At 40.7% G+C, this 14,718-nt stretch overlaps 1 protein-coding gene across 1 annotated transcript; it reads left to right on the top strand.

Moving 5' to 3' along the window:
- Positions 1-585: 585 nt before the first annotated feature.
- LOC104947775 (tripartite motif-containing protein 3-like) lies at positions 586-14,414 on the top strand. Its single transcript, XM_010773865.1, has 13 exons — positions 586-713; positions 8,668-8,840; positions 9,346-9,586; positions 9,707-9,858; positions 9,964-10,144; positions 10,241-10,970; positions 11,224-11,327; positions 11,670-11,837; positions 11,935-12,103; positions 12,685-12,744; positions 12,947-13,017; positions 13,230-13,370; positions 13,465-14,414. The coding sequence occupies exons 2-13, from the start codon at positions 8,695-8,697 to the stop codon at positions 13,615-13,617; spliced, it is 2,316 nt and encodes a 771-aa protein (XP_010772167.1). The 5' UTR covers positions 586-713; positions 8,668-8,694; the 3' UTR covers positions 13,618-14,414.
- The last annotated feature ends 304 nt before the right edge of the window (positions 14,415-14,718 follow it).

The raw sequence follows: 14,718 nt of genomic DNA on the forward strand, positions 1-14,718 counted from the left end.
ACCCAGTCCATATTATCACATGTGTCTATGGACTCATCAGGGGCGAACCCCCTGCTGATACCACCAGAATAACTGTCATCCACAGCAGAACAAACAGCACTCCCACTGCCTTGAATTTAGCAATTGACCTATTATGGGTAAAACAATACAAGAAACTAGTGCCTCCTAAGGCAAGATCCTAGAAATTATTAGATAAATACTGTAAAACTGTTGACCAAAAGCCAGTTTCAGGATTGTTGCCTGATCATTTAATTGAACATTATATTCCTTGTGTCTTTGTACTCTAACACCTCTTTGCACCCTATGAATTTATAGCTTAAAGGAAATAAACCGCATCCTTTGTCCTTTTATGGGAACTGGGCGGTACCTAAAGAGGCCACACCCCTTTGCACCAGACAGACTGAATCCCTCAGTCAATTCCCGAGATTTCATTTTTCTTTTTGCATATTCCCTACCCCCTCCGTATGCTATTGGGTTCTTGGACTCCTCCCATCAGCCATCCGACCAATGCTGCATGTCAGCCCCTCCCCTGATCTCCTCCCTTCCCTTATCCTCTTCCTTACTATCCCCTTCTTCTCCCAGACAGACCCTGCCCTTTCCTTTCTGTCGCCCGGTCTGTGGATTTTGTTGTAGGTTCTGGGACTGCTGACAATGGGAAGCCTTCTCCACGGCCTGCAATGCTGACACCCCTCACCCTCCTGCTGCGTATCATTGTGAGTACAATCTAGCTTATTTTTATCATGTCGCATTTATGCTTTCTCATCTTGTTTGTGCCGTGAGTCCTAAATAATACAAAGACTGGGATGAGATCAGATAAATAATTGATTACTGCATCTCATCCTGCTTCACATATCAAATGTTGTGATAGGATATTTGCTACACCCATCTGTCATCCAAAAGGAACATCATTGTGTTTCAGCCTCGTTTTGAGCAACTGTTGCACTAAAACACTCCTCTGCTGTAATTCTTTATGCTTCCTCCACCAGCCCACACACACTTCTCCATTTTAGCTCCCAGGCAGCCCGGTTAGGAGCAGGTGGGCATCTGTGCTGCAGTCTGGGCTGGGCTCTCACACATACATGCTCTTTTGTTTGGAGGATTAGTGAGCTGTCGTTAGTTTTCTGATCTGAATATATATGGGCTGTGTCGCTTGGGCAGCTAATGTGAGCCACATGTGTCAGCAGCGTATTGTTTGCTTATGTCATTCTGTGAGTCCTTGTACTGCAGCAACAGCCGATGCATCATTTTCACACCTCTGCCCAGGACTGATCAGATGCTCCAGTGGTTTCTTATTGATTGGTCTTTTGTTCTGGGATATCTTTGTTTGTAAATCGATCTCCAAAAGTCGCATGCTAGATGAGTGCCGCTGCTGAATGCTGGTTTCCTGCACTGGGTCACAGGGAGGCTGCACACGGCCTTGGATGCTGTGCCTCAGGGAAGATGCTTAGCAGGGTTACTTCAGGGTTTCACACAGTTTGTATAAATAGTCTTGGAGATTATGTACAGATTTGTTTAGGTAAACAGGTCTTGCAGCATGTGTTACACACAAAGGTGCTATGTTGAACGCAGCAGAATACTTTGAATTGTTTCATGACATCTTCCTACAACACTATTGTGCCATTGTAAGGAAGATAGTTTAAATCTTGGCTAAGATGGAACTATATGCAGCTTTGTACATAGGCATGTGGTTGTAATGAAGATGTTGCTGAACCCTACTTGTTGTCAACAAAAGTTTGGAGTGCACCCAGGCAAAAGAGAAGGCAGCTTAATAAAGTTAATCTCCAGTTAAATAAATGTATTGCCTGAACTGGGTTTTTTTTTCTTCCCCTGTGCGCTGATTTAATTTATTAGGGTTATCCTTTACATCTGTCTTTTTCTTAAAATAAAGATGGGTAAAGGTCAGACAATTGCTGTTCACAAAAGCATCCTATGGTACATTTGGTCATTTTTACATCTATTTATTTTTTTAATTACTTCCTGACCCATTTTCAGACTAGGAACTACACATTTATATTGACTTCAACCGATTGTATTCTGCTCATTATACTGTATGTATTGTAGGTCTCACTAAAGATTGATCAAAGCCAATTGTTAGACTTTAATTGTCCTTCCCTTTTAAGACGGATTTTCCAGAACCATATTTTTAGACTTGGCTATTTTACAAGTCAGCACTTTGACTGGTTGGGGGCATATTTTTTAAGTAATGTACGTGAGGTCTCAAAAGTATAACATAACCTCATAAAAAATGTTATCGCATCAAAGATGATATAACATGCATAATGAATATTAGATGGGAGTACATTTACAGTCCAAGCCATCCATCAGTCGATTTTAGGATTAAAGCTTCACCATCATTGCACAAGGACGTACAGGGTTGATTCTTGTTTTATTTGTATATTGTTTCTATTGTACTTAAATACCATCCTTATTTTGAATGAACAATGTAGACAAAACATCTTAAAATCCACATGATGCAGTGCTTCCGGCCAAGACAAAATATTTTTTTTTTTTAAAGGTGTAACCTGTCAAACATGTGACAGACAACCCTTTATTAATTATAGCTTGACTATTGAGTTTTATGAAGTAAACTAAACACAACACAAATCTCTGCTGTTGCTCAGACCATTCAGCACTGTTGCAGTACGTTTATTAAAAAAAGACATTTGTGTTGCTCAACCAGTTTATCATTCATAATGAACATCCATTTGTCATTGGCAATTATTTTTAGAACACAATGTCTTCTGGGAATCAAATCACAGAGCAAACCAATGGCAGTGTATTCAGACAGGATAACATGTTAAATACTGTACATCCTGTTTCTACCTCACTAGTCCTTACTGCAGGTGGATAAGGGTTGGATGCAGGGGCTTGTGCACTGATGGACCTTTTTATAAACACCTGCAGTGCAAGTTGTGCCTACAGACTCCCTGCCTGCATGCTGCAATGCCTTCTGCAACTCTTTATAAAAGTGGGAGGGACACAAATGTCTCCTGACTCCCTTTTTGTGTCACTGTTGATTAAAAGCGCTGCTAAATAATGTGCTTGACATGATGTGGTCACTTTCTCTCATTAGGTGTCAGATCACATCAATCTAATTTCTGCAGACAAAGGTACATAATAGACCTCTTCAATGCTAGTCTTTTGAAGTAAAGTAACCAATTGCGCCATTGGCATAGTTTTGTTATTATTTACTTGTTGTAATGCACGCACTTAGTCAGCAATGTTTGGCCAGACCTTTGTCATATTTTAAGATATATCCCTATGCACCCAGACTGAGTCATTCAATTTAAATGCAAACACTGGGCCCAGTTGTGGATTAGATGAGCTCCATCAATAGAAAATTAACATGAAACAGCAGTTGCTCAAGTAGTTGTGTCTTATACATGAAGTCCACAGAAGTTTCCTTTCATCATGTGATCCCAATATCCACTCTTGACAGAGACTGATGCATTGAGACAGATGAAGTGTAAGGGGGGCTTGTTAGTTTGAGTAGCAGGTTTTTTGTGTTGAATAATGATTGATGAGTCATCATATATAGAGCCAGGCACCTTCACTGGCCCCCAAACAGCCCCTTAACACCCAAAACACAGAAAGGTAAATTCAGAAATGGTATTCTACAGAGATTTTGTTCTCAGGTGTGTCTCAGCCTTGTTGCTCTAAAAGGCAAAAGGGTTATTTGGATACAAATGGGAAAATGTGTCACGCTTGACTGAATTTGATTTGATCAGGATTCGTTTTCATTTGTTTATTACTTTGGTGCCTATGGGAAACATAAAAAGAAGCCACATTTGTAATGCTTTTTAGAGATGCAGTTAATGAATAGTAAATATTTCCCTCTTCTTCTCTCAGTGAACACTATTTCTTTGTTAGTATCTACATAGTTTTAAAAAATGTCACCAAATCAATTCTAATCAGTAATCAGGAGTTTATTCAAACTGAGATCTCTGCTCTTTCTGCTCAGGCCGTGTATTGGCAGGAACAATTAATGCATGATGACACATGCGCAGCGACACAACAGATGTGGATGGAAACATAAACTTAAGTCTATATTTAAACCAAATCTTGACAGCACATCGTCCAGGGCCAACACTTCCTACTTCAGGTCACTAGACTTTAGCCCCTGTTTACCGGGACAGCACACAGCTGACTGCTGAAAGAAATGGTTGGAAAAGTATTTAGTCTGAAGCTCTCTCTGCTGTGACACATAACACATATCACAGCATTACTAAAACGATTTCCAAACAATGGTGCAGATAATCTAACACTGGTTCATACAAAATTGTAAACTGAAACATGAACTTAAACACTGAATGCAGTCTGAAGAAAAGGTGCTCACGTCTTACTCAAACATGGGAAAAGGAAGGGAAGGGGAAAACACTTTGTATAGCACTTGAAGTGCAAACATCCTGAGTAGTCACAGTTTCGTTCCTCAGGTTTCAGTGGGATCCTATCACAATTATATGACTGTAGTAGACATGCAATGGACAGGGTAAAAACAGTTATTGGAAAGACATCGGATTATTTTGTTTAACTTTGCATGCATTTGCTGTATTCTGATATGTAGAGATACCAGACAATCAAACTCAGTACACTATTTTGTTCTATTAGCCACCTCTTCAAGATCTATGCCAATGAGATATCTATCACCACCCCAGTACAACTTAGTGAATGGAATTTTTTATTTGTTGTGGTCAAAGCACGGAACAAAATCAATATGGCATCTTATTTATCTAACCATGTTCAAGCAGAAAAATAATACAAAGTTGTTTGTTCCAAAGCGTTTCCACCTTGAACTATTCTCTACCAAAATGTTTGAAAACAAATAGTGAATATTATCCTGTGGATTATTTATTTCCATGAACTGTACTCTAAATGAAAATACATGATCAATTATTCATAGATTATGTTCTCCATCACACTGTGGGAGTGACCTGATTTGACAAAGGGTACATATTTTCTACAGATTCTTATATAATAGGTCTCATAAATAATTAAAAGAAAAAACTATTGGTGAAATAATTGTTACATCATAGTCATTTGGGTTGAGTCTGGTTGGGAATTACTCATTCCGTCCAATAGTCACAAGGCAAAAAATGTTCTCTTTATTTTAATTGTAATAATTAGCAGAGAAATTGGCATCTCTAAGTTCATTACACACAACTACAAAGTTAAGCAGCATTTTATGGGATAGATAAAGAGCAAGGCATGGCAACCTTCCCTCAAGCTGACTATGCTAAGAGAAATGTTTTCTCTGATTGTAAGCTCATGCCGCCCGAAATCCAATTAAACCGTTCATACTAGATGGGCCTGCCTTCAGGTGAAAGCCGTTTAGCACTTCACCTGGTGGAATCACTTCTTATAGTCTCGTCTATAGACATGCATTGCCAGTCCCTGCTTCACTGGTGGTATAACAGCAGTGGGTAGTGTATTAGTTTGTGTAAGGTGTTTGCTTAAAGCCTTCAGATTTTAATTGACTTGCCCAGAGTCTGTGAGACACAGTAATCCAGATGGCAGACGGGGCCTGACCCTACAGGAGGACATTAAGCCAATTACCTTAATGCAGGGTGAGAGTGGCAAGCTTTGCAGTCAAACAGATGATTGTAAGAACAACAGTGATATTTGGTGGATGTTTTCACAGGCGTCATGTTCCAATGTGACGGATACAGTACAGAGGAAAAACACAGTTAGAAGACTGACCTCGTCTGTATGAAGTGCTGATCATGCAGTTCCTGTGACAGAGCTTTGAAGAGGATGCAGTCACATGATTGCTTCAAACAATCCAGTATACTGCAGATTTAGGTCTCTGGTCTACTGGCAGTGTTACTGTATGTCTCACATTTTTATCAGAGCTATTTTTAATCTAGCTGTCTACTGCCGTTTTATATTTAACAGTTTAAGGAGGATTTGATTGTACTATACATAACTATGATATGCTAGGCTACACTATGATATATAGAACATATGTATGACATGTGTTAAGTTCTATATCCAAACAATCTGCAATCAGAAATTATTTGTAGTATGTTCTTTTTTTTTTTTCTGTTTATAATTCAATACATTTTTGCTCCTATGATCCAGCTCTCCTTTAAGCACAAGCTAGACCCTGAGCTACTGTAAGGGAGAGACTGTTTTAAAGAAAGGTCCTTTTTTCAGCCAAGAGGGGCTGCTGGAAGGCAGGGAGGAAGCGAGAGGGAGGGCGGGGGGCTGTTGCAATACTAAATGCTAAAGGCTAGCCAGCCGAAAAGGGAGGAGCCTGAGGGCTTTGGTTCCTCAAGCTTCCTCCTGATGTCACCGTTCAGCTGCTGCAATTCAGAGTCCATGTGAAGGAAAGGCAGTGCAGGGAGGGGAGGGCTCTTAAAGGGGAGACAAGAGGAGGGGGAGGCAGAGCGGGTCGGGATGGGCTGGCTGTTTGGACACTGAAAGGGCTTGACGGAGCTCCTCAGTCTATAGGCCATGTCGTCACTTGGCAAGAGCAACAATGCCTTAAACAATCCCCAGCTGCAAGACGTCTGTGGCTGAAATCAGGCCCTCTGATGCTATGAGTGCATTTATGTGGTTTGGAGAGAAGAGAAAATGAGAGGACAATAGAGAGAGGGAACATAGATGAAGGGAGGGGAATAGGGGTGAGCTGTGAGCAGATCTGGAATGCCATTGTTGGAGCTCGCCGCTCTGAGTTGCAGCGAGGGACAGCTGCCTCTGAGGCTCGCTCATGTGAGGCAGGCAGCCCAGTTCACTGTGGATTTTAGCCCCTTCTCCGACATGTGGGGCCTGAACCTAGCGAGCTAAGAGTCAAGGGAAGGAACTAGTAGGAATTTAAGGAGTGGCGTTTCAAAGCTTCCTCTTCTTACTCTCAAAGAAAAGGGCCCTAGCTATTTTTGTCAGAGGTCTCAAAAGGCAGAGTGGAGAGTTTTAGCTAGCTGATGTGCAGGCCTGACAGTTAGCCTGATCCCAGGTCAGATTTAGAGAGAAGCTACTGTATGTAGATAAAACCTAAAGGAGAAATTACAAACCCTGGAAAAATGAATGAAAGATGAGGTGAGGTTTTACAGTACATAGAGCTAGTTAATGAGTTTATATTGCCTTCTAATAAAAGGTTTGGGTGTCATGACTTAGCAATAATGACTTATGGATCATGGCTACTAACTGCGATATTCACGCCAAATCAATAGTAAGTCTTTCTCAGCTGAGTGGATATACGTTTTTGTTATGCATCTTTTAGATGTTTGATGTCCTTTTTGTGTTTTGGATGGCATTACATAGGGTGTCCTTATTCTTGTGAACATATGTTTGTTTGCTTGAATCCTTTATCAGATACATAAAACAAAATAATCTATATAATTAATAAAGATAATGTAGCTCAAGTTGTTGATTGGATTCCTGTCTTGCTGACATTGATTATTTATTATTGATTAGTGCTACAAAGTCATGGATATAATCTATTTGTGGTCAATATTAAGCTTTCTGCAGCATTTTTGATTTCAAAACAATGACTTGCTTTTGTCCTCAGTTGTTACAGTAATTCAGCACAGCAGAGCTCCTCATCCCACAGATGATGCACAGACTTCCTTACATTTTTATTTAGGTACCCCTCTTTTAAAACCCATCCATTTGTAATCGAATCTAGTAGTAGAAGTAGATCGCCTCTGATTGCATTCTCAAGGTTATTGGAGGATATTGCATGGCAGACATGGCAACAAGAGCGCCATCCGAAAGTAAGTGAAATTGACAAAGAGCGAGTGGATATTGACAAAGAGCGAGTAGATACTGATAGGCTCTCTCTACAATGTTGTGTCTCAGTTTCCTGTTAAAAAGATGTCGTAGAAGACATAAGATCTCTGAAGGGAAAACATGGTAACAGCGAGCTTAATATATACCAATTTTGTAAAGAGAAATTGATAAAAAGTATTTGTACTGTTACAATAACCACAATTTAAAATCTTTACCAGACCAATGCATGACATATTGTGGATTACATTAGAGGAATACAGGATGATGCTATTTTGTAAAGAAGACGTATCAATCACATGACTGTTTTTGATGTTAATGTAATCCTTTATGTGTTTATGTACAACATGTCATTGGCACACTGAGATAATCTGAGCTTGACCCAGTGATACAATTTCATGTAACAGCAACAACCATCTGAGAGCGAGCAGGCATACACTCATAACCCAGAATTTAACAAAACAGAAGACACAGTGTATGGTAAAATAATGCTAGGAATTATACTAGATACATTTCAGCCTTCATCATATTTATAAATACACGTATACTACGCTTTTAAGACCACTGCAAACGCAGACATGTTGGCTCCTAGACTGCATAGTTGTTCTGCCCCGTGGTGTTACAACACATAAATGTTTTCCTCCACTGCATTAGCTTGTAAGGGTTTGCATTTATAGAGTCAAACAACCTCTGGCTATGCGGGTGTTTGTGAAAAAAGAAGCTCATCCTACTGACACAGTTTAATAAGTGAGGGAAAGCATAAAATACTAGCAGATACAGTGCAGGATTTAGATGAGGTTTTTTATTAACAGCATTACTGTATGACTCATCTCTTCCTTTGCTCCCGCTGAGGGTAAGCAAACACGCCCTCCTCACCCTGTTTGAGCATTTCCTTAAGGCTTTCTTGACCTTTCCCCTGTTTTTCTCTCCCTGTGTGTGCAGGTTAAGTGGTCCCTGATCACCCTTTGAATGTCTGTAACCATGGCCAAGCGTGAGACCGGCAGCACCAGCCCTGTGGTCCGGCAGATAGACAAGCAGTTCCTGGTCTGCAGCATCTGTTTGGACCATTATCACAACCCAAAGGTCCTGCCCTGCCTGCACACCTTCTGCGAGAAGTAAGCTTTAAACCAGTCAATCAAACTTTATTGGTACAACACATTTCATACAAAACAGCTCAAAGGTCTTTACAGGTGACTGACAAACTAATACTTTAATATGAATATGACATTAGAAAGATACAGTAAAACAATTGGTAACTAATAAAAAGCTACATTTAAATTTGAGATGGATTTCAACTTTTTTAGGACAGGATGAACTACGACGGATTTTTTCAATTAAGATAAATACATTTGTTATGAAAATGATTACATAAAAACGAGTGCATCATATTATTTTTGGTATTATTTTTGCCTGCAGTAAGTTATACAACGGTAATGCATTAAAAGGAAGATTTAAGAAAAATCAAACCACTTATGCCAGCTTTTCTCCCATCATGGCTTCTGCTTGATGTAAGACACTAACCACTCTGAGCTGGCAGACAGTATTTTTGGCAAGAAGCAGTTATTTCCACACATGGGACCGATAGTACAGTTATTAAAATCTTCATCTTCCTCTGCGTAGATGTCTACAGAACTACATCCCTCCCCAGTCTTTGACGCTGTCCTGTCCAGTGTGCAGACAGACCTCTATCTTGCCAGAGAAAGGTGTGGCAGCCCTGCAGAACAACTTCTTCATCACAAACCTAATGGAAGTGTTACAACGAGACCCAGAGTGCAGCCGACCTGAGGCCTGTAATGTCCTTGAGTCGGCCAGTGCAGCTACAGCCTGTCAGCCCCTCTCCTGCCCCAACCACGAGGGCAAGGTAAGCTAAAGCAAAAGGGCCAACGGTATTCAATAATCAGTCAGATCTATTAACATAAAAAAATTCTTATGTAAGCAAATATGATGGTTGGTGTTTCATGCTCAACTGCACCATCTGCAGGTGATGGAGTTTTACTGCGAGTCATGTGAAACAGCCATGTGTCTGGAGTGCACAGAAGGGGAACATCGGGAACATGTGACAGTACCTCTGAGGGATGTGCTGGAACAGCATAAGTCAGCGCTAAAGAATCAGCTGGACGCTGTGCGCAACAGGTACGATTTTCATTCCAATGAATTATGTGATTGCATTTGGTAGATCTCGGTAGTAATGGAAAATATGAAGCATGCTAATTTGAAATGTTATCTTTCTTCTGGCAGACTACCTCAGCTGACGGCTGCCATTGACCTTGTAAGTGTGATCTCCAAGCAGCTTACTGAGCGGAAAAATGAGGCAGTGACTGAAATCAGTAACACTTTTGACGAGCTGGAGAAGGCCTTACACCAACGCAAGACTGCCCTCATTACAGAGGTGGAAAACATCTGCAGCACCAAGCAGAAGGTATGTGGTCTTTCTGATGATTCTTTTTTTTGTAAACATCACATTTTAGTACAATTGCAACTGACTATCTCCCTGTGTCTCTTTGGACACTTCCAGGTGCTTCAAGCCCAGCTGACCTCTTTGCTTCAGGGCAAAGAGAACATCCAGAGCAGCTGCAACTTCACAGAGCAGGCCCTGAGCCATGGCAGCGCCACGGAGGTCCTGCTGGTCCAGAAGCAGATGGGTGAGCGGGTCAGTGCCCTGGCGAGACACACCTTTCCTGAGCATCCTCACGAGAATGGACATCTGGAGTGCCAGGTAGAGACGGATGGACTGAAGCGCTCCATTCAGAACCTGGGAGTCCTGATCACCACGGGGACTGTAGGCCACACGAGTGTCGCCACCGGGGAAGGCCTGCGACATGCACTGGTCGGCCAGCACACTTCTGTCACAGTCACCACTAAAGACAAGGATGCAGAACTAGTGAAGACTGGTAATGCCGCTCTGAGGGCAGAGATCATCTCTGCAGATGGAGCGTGCACTGAAGCGGAGGTGACGGACAACAAGAACGGCACCTACGAGGTTGGATACACCATCCGCTCAGAGGGAGAGTTCACCTTCTCTTTGCTGCTGTACGAACAGCCTGTGAGGGGGAGTCCGTACCGTCTGCGTGCCGTCAAGCCGTCCGATGTCCTGCAGTCACCAGACGATGTGAAGAGAAGAGTGAAGTCCCCGAGCGGGGGAGGGGGTCATGTTCGACAGAAGGCTGTGCGCAGACCCTCCAGCATGTACAGCACCACCAAGAAAAAGGAAAACCCAATAGAGGATGAGCTGATCTACAGAGTGGGTGGGTGATGAAACTGGCTGGATATTAATTATGAGTACTGTCGACTTAGCTGTGGGATGTTTTCCTCTAGAGCACACCGAGTTATATATCTTGATAATTGATGTACCTGATGATGCAGTATTTCATTTAAGACCTCTTTTGTAGCAACATAATTGTTGTCTTATGTTCACACCAAACAAAAACAGAATATTTCTACGAAGTATTGTTAGCAAATTACAGCAGAATTAAGCCTGGTGTATTTTTGATATGACAGGAACAAGAGGGCGAGATAAAGGAGAATTTACCAACCTACAAGGCATCTCTACCGCCAGCAATGGACGGATTGTGGTGGCAGACAGCAACAACCAGTGTATACAGGTCAGTGTCGGAAAAAAAATGGAATGAATCTTTTTTTTTCCATATCGTTGCATCGATTAACTTAGTCTTGTGTCTTATCTGTCGGAGAGAAATAATTGTTTATTTTATTTTTATTACCATGTATCTTAAACCTGTTAAAATGTTATATTTTGCTGCATATACCTGTAAAGTTCTTAACATCTAATCTGAGGGGAATTTCTTGTTCATTTTTAACTTGTGATGTATGCCATTTTGTAAAGCACTTTGAGCTGCATGTGTCGTATGAAAAGTGCTATATAAATAAAGCTTTATTATTATTAAATTGTTCAGGCTTTGGAGTAATAGAAAATTCTCTTTTACTAGGTATTCTCAAATGATGGCCAGTTCAAGATGAGGTTTGGGGTCAGAGGTCGTTCACCGGGGCAGCTGCAGCGCCCCACAGGGGTCACAGTGGACGTGAACGGTGACATAATTGTGGCTGATTACGACAACAGATGGATTAGCATCTTCTCCTCAGATGGAAAGTTCAAGGTAAATGGTTTCAGACAAGAAGAACTGCACACACTTCACACACACTTCACAACTGTTTCTCTGGATGACTCAAGTTTCTCTCCTGTGGCTCTCGCAGAGCAAAATCGGGGCTGGGAGATTGATGGGACCGAAGGGCGTGGCTGTGGATAAGAACGGACATATCATCACGGTTGATAATAAGGCCTGCTGTGTCTTCATATTTCAATCAAATGGGAAGCTGGTGACAAAGTTCGGAGCCAGAGGAACATCAGACCGACACTTTGCAGGTACTGTCTAAATGTATTAAAAAATTGTATTATCATTGAATCGATCTTCTTGCAGGAAGAAAAGATGTACAAATGATGCTCTGGGCATGTGGTTGGGCCAGAATTACAGATTTCCTTCATGCTTTATACTCTAAAGGAATGTCGATTTGAAGAATTTATTAAGATATCAGCATGTTTTTTATCCTCATTTTATTTTTAGACTTGATCTAATGTTAGCATGTATAGCTGCTTGTTTAATTATTTTGTTTAAATATTATAGCCATTGTCCCACAGGTATTGATTCTTTATATTGCATTGATTATCTTATACTGTTAACATGCACCTGATCATCACGGTACAAGGCAGAGCTGCAAAGAGGCAAAAGTTCATAATGCACACTAAAGCATGGAAATAATGGGAAGATTTTCTCCCTGTCTTTTGCTTTTCACTATAATGCTTGGGAGAAAAATCACGTCTTGATTTGCTTGCATTACTGAAGTCCCTCATTTGTACTGCTTCAGTTGTTGACGGCAGTATTTCATTTGGAAATCACCCGTTCTTTCAATTTAATTTCTCACTCTGACTTTTTTCTTTCCTTTTAGAAAAAAGTGGTGCAAACATTGCACTGGAACAAAAGCTTAGTAAATCTGGCCCTGTTTTCAGTAAGTAATGAAGTCACTGTGAATGTAAACTATTCTATGTTCTTTGTACGTGTTTACGCTCTGGTTTCTCACATGTTGTCCCACCTCATCTGTGTGTCCTGTGTGTCCTGTAGTCCAAAAATAGTGGGGAACATCCTGTTGTATAGCAGTGGAGGACTCATCGTTTTTCTCTTTATCTCTCGTTCTTCTCTGCTGCTTTCAGGTCCTCACTTTGTGGCTGTGAATAACAAAAATGAAATTGTGGTAACAGACTTTCACAACCATTCAGTCAAGGTAAGGCTTGTTTCAAGTATGTACGTATAATGACTATTTGAATCAAGTTTACTTCCAAAGGAAAACAGCAAACCTTTTCCTGAGTTCACATCACTTGTGCTGTGTTGTTTTCTATTATTTGTCCCTTTTTTTCTTTTGTACATATTTGTACAATCTTTGACACATTTTGTACAATCTTTGACACATTCCTTCCTGTGTAATTTCTCCTGCAGGTTTACAATGCAGATGGGGAGTTCCTGTTTAAATTTGGCTCCCATGGGGAGGGGAATGGACAGTTTAATGCTCCAACGGGTGTGGCTGTGGATGCCAATGGAAATATCATCGTGGCTGATTGGGGCAACAGTCGGATCCAGGTTAGTTTAAGGAAAAACCTTTTCTCATTTACGTCAGAGACCGACTTTGTAAGTATATAACTAACCTTTTCCTCTGTGCTGTGTAACCAACCAGGTGTTTGACAGCTCAGGGTCCTTCCTGTCCTACATCAACACGACAGCGGACCCTCTTTATGGCCCCCAGGGCTTGTCCCTCACCTCTGATGGTCATGTGGCAGTGGCAGACTCTGGGAACCACTGCTTCAAGGTCTACCGCTACCTACAGTAGAAACCTGACACCGCCATCTTCACCACAGCAAGCACTGACAACGACACAACCAATGTATTCCACAGGGTGCAATGACCTTTCCAATGCAGCCTTTTGATGTGCACATCAGCTGTTCTCCTGGATATAATTAAGTGTCTGAGTTTACCCTCCTTTTGATGTGTATTGAAGGTTGTTTTTGGATAATGTAGCATCCTTGGGACAAGTAATGGACATAAAGCTATAAACAGATTTAGAGAACTTTCAAAAGCTTTTTTTTGTCTTGTACGCTGTTGATGGTATTATTACACGATACTTTATTTGAGACCGGGCAGGGTAGGATATAGAGTGAAGTATTACATGAGCCATAACTTGTTCAATTGCATGACCTTTTATTTTATCTTAATGCCTAGCCAACAACACAGTGTACACATCGGTTGCTTTTCTCATAAACTAGTTAATGCTTACTGTAAAATTAAAACGGCGCTACGCTTCTCCAGTAAGGAAATATATAAAATGTTTTATTTACTGACTACTCACATAAAGATATCTCCACCATCCGTGCATTGATTTGCTGTATGTAATGTATATACATAAATGTATATTGTGTATATTAGATCACTCCGTATGTATGTGCTATGATTTTGAAATACGCAGCCTTTTGGTTATACAGAGAACAGCAGTCAAGGATTCTAAACGTGTTTATGGCAGCTGTTAAAAAAGTGTGCTTTCCAAACATACCCAGCACATGCTTAAATGAAGTGTCATATTTATTGCTAATGTAAGCAGCACAATATTTGTTTTTGTTAATCTCTATTGTTTTAAAAGGGGAAAAAAAAAAAAATGGGGAAAAAAAAGGCTATTTATTTTATTTTATACACTAGCTCAGCATTTAAAAATTATTTTTCTATATTGATGTGATTTTTTTTCTTCTTTAGAGCTTCACACTTTCCGTAAAAAAGGACATTTCATCTTTCATCTTAAATCAGGAGTCAGTATCTCCACATATTTGGAACATTTTGATCGTGTTATTGCACACGAGCGTCTCTCTTTTCAAAACTACAAACCCATGTTTGATTTCTAAGTTTCCCTTTCTTAAATATGGGCTAATAGATATTGTTTTGC

This window comes from Notothenia coriiceps, unplaced genomic scaffold (genome assembly GCF_000735185.1).
Source record: "Notothenia coriiceps isolate Sejong01 unplaced genomic scaffold, NC01 NC01_scaffold00013038, whole genome shotgun sequence".
Lineage (NCBI taxonomy): Eukaryota > Metazoa > Chordata > Actinopteri > Perciformes > Nototheniidae > Notothenia > Notothenia coriiceps.

Bases quoted from the DNA above. Each gene is read 5' to 3' on its own strand.
- LOC104947775 (XM_010773865.1), top strand. From the start codon at position 8,695: ATGTCTGTAACCATGGCCAAGCGTGAGACCGGCAGCACCAGCCCTGTG. The intron at 9,859-9,963 runs GTACGATTTTCA...TTCTTCTGGCAG, and splicing joins CTGGACGCTGTGCGCAACAG to ACTACCTCAGCTGACGGCTG. The intron at 11,328-11,669 runs GTCAGTGTCGGA...CTCTTTTACTAG, and splicing joins GCAACAACCAGTGTATACAG to GTATTCTCAAATGATGGCCA.